This window comes from Oryctolagus cuniculus, chromosome 5 (assembly GCF_051225735.1).
Source record: "Oryctolagus cuniculus isolate XC-2025 breed Fujian yellow rabbit chromosome 5, ASM5122573v1, whole genome shotgun sequence".
Taxonomy (NCBI): domain Eukaryota; kingdom Metazoa; phylum Chordata; class Mammalia; order Lagomorpha; family Leporidae; genus Oryctolagus; species Oryctolagus cuniculus.
Window position 1 is genome coordinate 90,135,905 of NC_142871.1, and position 7,554 is coordinate 90,143,458.

General features: G+C 36.7%; 1 protein-coding gene across 2 annotated transcripts in view; it reads left to right on the forward strand.

Annotated features, from left to right (window-relative positions):
* IBTK (inhibitor of Bruton tyrosine kinase) overlaps nucleotides 1–7,282 on the forward strand; it is a 94,149-nt gene extending 86,867 nt beyond the window's left edge. For both annotated transcript variants that reach the window (XM_002714548.6, XM_008263147.5), the window contains exons 27-29: nucleotides 4,744–4,815; nucleotides 5,208–5,340; nucleotides 6,130–7,282. In XM_002714548.6, coding sequence (XP_002714594.1) covers nucleotides 4,744–4,815; nucleotides 5,208–5,340; nucleotides 6,130–6,261 — 337 coding nt within the window. In that variant the 3' untranslated portion in view covers nucleotides 6,262–7,282. The remainder of the gene's footprint in view (nucleotides 1–4,743; nucleotides 4,816–5,207; nucleotides 5,341–6,129) is intronic.
* Nucleotides 7,283–7,554: the final 272 nt, after the last annotated feature.

Consider the following 7,554-nt stretch of genomic DNA (forward strand, 5'->3'; position numbering starts at 1 on the left):
TGTGTTGTACAATGTGAATTGATGCTATAACTAGTACTCAAACAGTACTTTACACTTTATGTTTCTGTGTGAGTGCAACTGTTGAAATCTTTACTTAATATGTACTAAATTGATCTTCTGTATATAAAGATAATTGAAAATAAATCTTGATGTGAATGGGATGGGAGAGGGAGCAGGAGATGGGAGCGTTGCGGGTGGGAGGAAAGTTATAGGGTGGAAAAAAGCCACAGTAATCCAAAAGCTGTACTTTTGAACTTTATATTTATTAAATAAAAGTTAAAAAAAAAAAAAGAAAAGAAATTCAAGGGCAAGGAATAAATTCCAGTGTTTATCCATCTTTTGGGCAGTGAGCAAGAATGGCTGAGGCTTATGTCTTTGTTCCATCAGATGAGAAGAATGCATGTTCTGTTGCTGTTGGATAAAATGTCCTATAAGTGTCTGTTAGGTCCATTTGCTTGACAGTATTTTCAATTCCAATGCATCTTTATTGATTTTCTCTCTGGAAGACCTGTTGACTGATGCGAGTGGAGTGTTGAAGTCAGCTAGTATTATTGTATTGGAGTCACTCTCTCCCGTTAGCTCTTTTAGTATGTAGTAATAGTATATATCTGGGTGGTCTTTTGTTGGTAAACATATATGTTTATGTTTGTTGTCTTCTTGCCAAATAGAACCTTTTGTCAAAATATAGTGCCTTCCTTTATTTCTTTTTACGCTTTTTGATTTAAAGTCTGTTTTATCAGGTAACAGGATATCTATGCCTGCTCGCTTATGGTTTTCATTTGCCTGGTATATCTTTTCCAACCTTTCAGTTTCAGTCTGCGTGTATCTTTGTGAAGTGAGTCTCTTATAGGCAGCATATAGTGGGGTTATAGTTTTTTATCCATGCAACCCACTTCAGTCTTTGGTTGGTGAATTTAATTCATTTACATTCTGGGTTAGTATTGATAGATAAGTACTAAGACCTGTCATTTTGTTGATTGATTAATGATTCTACCTGCTCTATTAATGAATTTTGTGGTGTTATGTGTTTCATGTTTACTTAATACAGGACACGGTTCAGAATTTCGTGTAAAAGCTGGTCTGGTTATGGTGAATTCTCTTAGTTTTTTTTATCTGGGAAATACTTTATTTCTCCTTCACTTTTTCACTTTTAAAGGATAGCTTCTCTAGAATATACTATTCTAGATAATAGAATATACTATTCTTGGTTGGAAGGTTTGTTTTTTTTTTTCTTTCTTTCTTTCTTTTTTTTTTTTTTTCTTTTTAAGACCTTGATTATATCATCCTACTGTCTTCTGGCCTGTAGGGTTCTCCCTGAGATGTCTGATGTTAATCTAACGGTTTTCCTTTATATGTAACTTGAAGATTTTCTCTTACTGTCATTAGGATTCTTTCCTTTTCTTTAGCTTTCCACAGTTTGACAACAATGTGCCTTGGAGAAGACCTTTTTTGGTTGTCTGCTTGGGGTTCTTTGAGCTTATTTTTAGATGTTCATGTCTTTCAAGATCTGGGTAATTTTCAACTGTTATTTCATTTAGCAGATTCTCAATGACCATTTCTTTTCTCCTTTAGGAATACCTATAATACCAGTGTTTGGTCACTTAATGGTATCCCCTATTTCATGTCAACTTTCTTCATTCTTTTAAATTCTTTTCTCTTTATTTTTGTTTGAAATATTTCAAAAGTTTTGTCCTTGAGGTCAAAAATTTTTTTCTTCCACTCGGTCTATTCCGCTTTAAAGCTCTCAATTGTATTTTTTATTTCATTGGTTGAAGATTTAACCTCCAAAATTTCTATTTGGTTCTTCTTATTGAATTCTATATCCTTAGTAATATTTTCATTCATGTCACTCATTGATTTCCTCATTTCTTTAGCCTGTGTATCTGTATTATCTTGCACCTCATTGAGTTTCCTTACAATCATTATGTTGAAGGCTAATTCTGTCATTTCATAGATATCTTTCAGTTCAGGATCTAATTCTGGAGGGTCACTGTGTTCTTTTGGAGGCGTCATGTTACTTTGCTTCTTCATGTCTCCTGTGTGTCTACATCGATGTCTGCCCATTCCTTCTTTATGGTGTAGGTGTTAGTGGAAAAGAGTTTATGGTTTAGCTGGAATGCAAGGTGTCACTGGCTGGTTGCTTTGGCTTTGGTTCTAAGTGAGCCCAGTGATGTAGTCGCAGTGATTTCTGTTGTCTTTGTCTTAATCAGTGTCAGATGCATCTGGAAATGACACAGTGATCTAGTCTGCTACAGTTTGTAGGGTGGGTATGGCTTTCAGATAAATAAGGGTTTCCTTGGGTGTGTATCTTTGACCCACAGAGAATTTGTTATCTGTCTCCTTGGCGAATGTGATAGCTAGGGCCTTGTTCTGGGTGCTGAGGGAGACAAGAGTGACTGCCCCCTCATCCTAGTGGCAATCCTGAATGAATCCTCAACCAGGGCTTGTGAGTTCAACTTCTCTGGCCATAGGACTGTGTGATACAGATGTACCCTTTCTGAGATCCTGCTAGGAGAGTTCAACTGGTGCTGTGGCTTATAATACCAACAGTCCTAGTCCTAGGACTCAAGGATGTGAAGTGAACCCTGTTCCAGTCCTACAAGGTGACTCTAAGGTATCAGGAGATTTTACAGTGAAGGATATGACTCCAGAGAGGTGGAATGCAGGTAGGTTCTTCCCTATGCCTACTGGGTAGATTCCTGTGGCACTGAGAAATTTAGAATGAATTTATAGTCCTGGTGTTACAGGGTCATTTCCCAGATCTCCCAGGGTGGGAGCAGGGCTTTTTTATGGGCTGCTTTTTGTGTTAGCCCCCAGCAACTTAGGCAAATCCCCCTGGCTCATGTAGATGCTTGAGCGTAGCTCTGGGCTAATGCAGGGAGGGGATCTGTCCTTTGCCTCACACATTGCCTGGCTGACTGTGATGCTGATAGGAACAGAACAGAGATGTGCCGATGGCTTTTTGCTGCTTGAGTATGGTGTGCTGTGTGAGTAAGGGAGAGGAGGAAAGGAGAGCATCGCAGCTTCCCTGCTGCAAGGCTGGCAGTTGCTCAGACTCCAGTCAGCTCTCCAAGCTTAAGTAAGTCAGTGGTTGTCTCTGGTTTGTGTCCGAGCTGCTCCTCTTCCAGTCCAGCTCTCTGCTATAGCCTGGGAAAGCAGTAGGAGATGGCTTGAGTGCTTGGGCCCCTGCACTCATGTGGGAGACCTGGAAGAAGCTCCTGGCTTCAGATCAGCTCAGCTGCAGCCATTGTAGCCATTTGGAGAGTGAACCAGTGGATGGAAGACCTTTCTCTCTGTCTCTCGCTCTCTCTCTCTCTCTGCAACTCTACTTCTCAAGTAAATAAATAAAATCTTAGAAAAAAAAAATAAAGTCAGTTGTTGACTTGGAATTCCCTCTCAGTTACAACTGCACGTGGCAGGGCACACAGCAGTTTCTTCCTACCTGATGTAAGAGCATGCTCACAGCCAGCAGCTCTGCTCCATGGGCTGGCTGTGGTGGTGGCTCTGTCTTCTCTTTTGTCCCATGGAGTCTTTGTTATTTTTGCTTCTGCGCTGAAAATTTTTGTCAGTCAGACCTCTGGAAACATTGTCCTTCCTTCATTCTTTTCATATCCCATAACAGCTTAAGTTAGTGTGCCTGTACCCTATTCAGCCATATTGGATCTTCCAGGATTGAGTTTTAATCAGCCTCGATTTTCAGCACCTACCACAGTCCTAAGATCTGACCTGTAAATATGTGAAAATAGCTAGGAAGTTAATATTTTCAGCTCTGTTTGTTTACTCTTTGCCTGTCTAAGCCTCATTTCCCCCATTGCTGAAAGAGGGGCAGTCAAGATAATCTCTAGGGACATTTGTAGCTCTAAGCTTCCACAATTAGGCCATCATCTGCAGTTCCATTTTTAATTTTTCCTCTTCTTGGAATGCTTTCTGCCCCCTCATCGCACACCCCTTTATAACTGTCTTCTCTATTTATTTTTTCTCCATGAGTCTCTCTCACATGACTAAGGCATTTTGATTTTTATAGTCCTTATGTATAGTCAATAGCATTTATATTCTGTCTAAAATTCTTTCTCGTGTTATGTGCCATTTTATATACTATTTCCCCATCAACTTGTGAACTCTCAAAACATGAGTGAGAACTTCTGGCCTGTTGGTCATATAAGGCCCACAAATCATTTGGCCTGGCCCTGCCAAGGCAACTGCAGACAGCACTCAAAATTTAGTAAATCTTTAGCAGGCTAATTTTAAGTTGATAATTTCATATGGCCCATGTATGATATTATAAATACCGAATAGCCCTTGGCACAAAAATGGTTCCTCACTCCTATTTAGAAGATAGAGAGGATATCTTATATTCCTGTTCTGTCTATAATAACTAGCTTATCTCACTATATTATTTATCCACCAAAATGGTTAATGTTCTGGTTTCTTTGTGTTTTGGAATGTGGTCCTCTGATTTTTTTTTATTTAAAAGCAATATTAATATGAAAACATTCTTCAGAGTTCTGTTTTTCCTCTATTGTATTGTTGGAAAATTGTTCATTTCTTGTACTGTTTTTCTATATGTTTTGTAAACAAATATCTATAGTTTATTTTATTGTAATTTTAAAGGTAAGCTTGATGGAACATGTTAATTTGTCTTTTTTGTCAGGAACTTGACGTTCCTAATCTGTATCTATTAATAAGCTGTTTTACTGACATTACTAGAAATTTTAATTTACATTTTTGGGATTTGTTTTGCAGAGGCTCTCCCCATGGTACTCCAGGACCAGAATGCAACCATATTTCAGATTTACCTCTTCTAGACAGTCCCAAGTAAGATTAATTTATTAGTTGTGGGATCTCCAAAGCTAAGCTGCTGCTTAGCATTAAAAAAAGAATGCTACAAAACTAGAAATAGTGTTTTGCTGAGTTTAATGTGTTATTTGAATGCTCTCTTTTGCATAGGCTGCTTATTTATATCGCTTCTGCTCCATCTCCACTTTGTGACATTTTTTTCAAGATTTTCTCTGTAACCCTCATTCAAATAAAACATTTGTGTTCCTTTTTTGTATTGCTCACCTCATCATTTTGTAATCTTTGCAGAAGCTTCTAGGTCCTCATATGTCATAGGTCACTGGGAAAACAAACAAACAAAAAAAAGATAGTATTGCCAACAAGTATTTTGTAGGGAAGATGAGTGAACCTCATTGTTATTGTTTTTTCAGTCCCTGGCTATCTTCTTCATTGACTGCTCCTTCAGTAGTAGCTCCAGTCACTTTCGCATCTATTGTAGAAGAAGAGCTACAACAAGAAGCAGCTCTTATCAGAAGTCGAGAAAAACCCTTGGCTCTTATTCAGGTAAGTCACATACCTATTAGGGTTTCACTTAGGAAATAACCACACCACCACTTACATTTCATACTAAGATCTTAAGAAAATTATGTTTGTTTGCTTTGGACAGGTACAAACTCATATATTTACCAAGTTTAAATTTAGATGCCATGTAAAACTAGACCGAGACATTCAGCGATTTAAGTATACACTGAAGGTGCTCAGGATGATTAATTTAGAACTAGCTTTGGTAATCTCTTGGACTGTTTGAGGTTTTAAAAGTAACCGATAAAAGAATTAGCAGTATTTAGTGGTATACTTCTGTTTAATTAAGAATTTTTAGGTTGTAAGCAACAAACACCAACTCAGGCTAACTTAAGAAAAAGGGAATTTATTTGAGGAGTGGTAGGATTCCACCAACTTAGCTAATGGGTCACAGAGCCAGGTACAGAAATATTTGGGACCCATAGTTGTGCTGGAGAGCTCACATGCAAGATTTAGAAGACTTGTACAATAAGAGAAAGTGTCTCACAGCATCCAGCTACAGGAATGCATGCATCCCAATAAATAGTTTCACTTTCTTTTTCCTTTTGCTCAGAATTCAAATTCAAGGAAGGGTGGGTATCTGATATATTGTAGCTCAAGCTGCAAGCTTCTCCTGGTCCAGGGAGTAGCAGGGTACCTGATGTAATTCCATTGTTTTTGTACTCATGGAAAGTGGTAGTTCCTCAAAAGGAAAGTGGAAAACATATAATGCTTAGTTAGTACTTAAAAGAATAAAACAAGACTTCTTTTTTTCTCCCTCCCTCCTTTCAGATTGAAGAGCGTGCAATACAAGATTTGTTGGTTTTCTATGAGGCATTTGGCAACCCTGATGAGTTTGTCATTGTTGAAAGGACACCGCAGGGACCACTGGCAGTACCTATGTGGAATAAGCATGGATGCTAGTTCACTGTGGGGTTGAGATGCAGTTTTCATAATTGTGATTGTTATAATAGTATAAAGAAAATCTGTGGAAAAAGTTCTTACAGATTTGGTAACAGATCATTCTAAATAGAATAAGAAGCATATGATGTTTGTATGATTGAAATTAATCAGAATTGTGATTTTAGTAACTTTTTAGGTAAAAATGTGTGAAAGGAAAACTTATTAGGTTAAGATTAAATAGAATTGTTTCTTAATGATCTTACAAAGGAAAATATGAGTGGAGTGTAAAATTTTAACAGTTGTATGTTAAAAATAACTTCTGAGAATTTGAGATCAATAATTTAGAAGATTTTGCCAAATACCTGTTGTCACTGTGCTTTTTAAAAAATGGCATTGATGAACTTAAAGTAGGAGCACCAGTTATATTTCACTTGGGACTCATTTCTTCTCCATTTTGCATTAAGCAAAGGATTACAGTGGGAAGGAAAAAGGAACTCTGAGCTGTTCAGGATATTTTAGAACAATAGTTTCTTTATAAGATTTGGAGTCATTGTATGGATTGATTTCTTTGTGGGGAGGGAGGACTTTATAAAACTTAATTGTGAAATAATTTCTCCAAATATTAAAATTTTCTAAAATAAATTCCTAATTAAATTCATATGGGAGTTGAACAGTTTGGAAAAGAGTTAGTATATAATTATGTTACCTTAGTGTATAATCAGAAGTTCTCTGAGCCTGGATAATATTTAGAGACATAAAATTTACTTTTCTTTCTTCACGGTCTACTGTTTGGTTTGTTTTTGAGTGTTTAACTTTTTAAAAACAAATGTTAAATCTGTGTTCCAGTACCAACATAAATTGGAAAGCTTAATGTTCTAGTTTCTGGAAGATAAACCCAAGGCAACATACAGTAATTCACTGCAATAATTCATTTGATGGAAAAATGGCTGAAACTAACTCAGAATTTCCAGCTCTAGCCCTACTGAAAATGCAGCAGGCATGTAAGCAAATGTGCAATAAAAAATAATCTTGATTCATTTCACCAATGTGTGTTTGATATCTTATACTATATCAACATCTTATGGGAAAAATTACTAATTGTGTGTAAATTGATGCTGTGTACATTCCTACATTGTTTTAAAAAGGGCAGTTTTACAAATAGGAACTATTTAAAGTTTTATATTTTATATTGAGTAAATTAAGAAAAAAATGGATTTTATAATGTTTATTGATGTTGGAGTAAAGAGGCCTTCGAAATAATTGAATTATTTCATTTGGAGTTTTGATTCTTCTATGCATACTGGCATCTTTAAT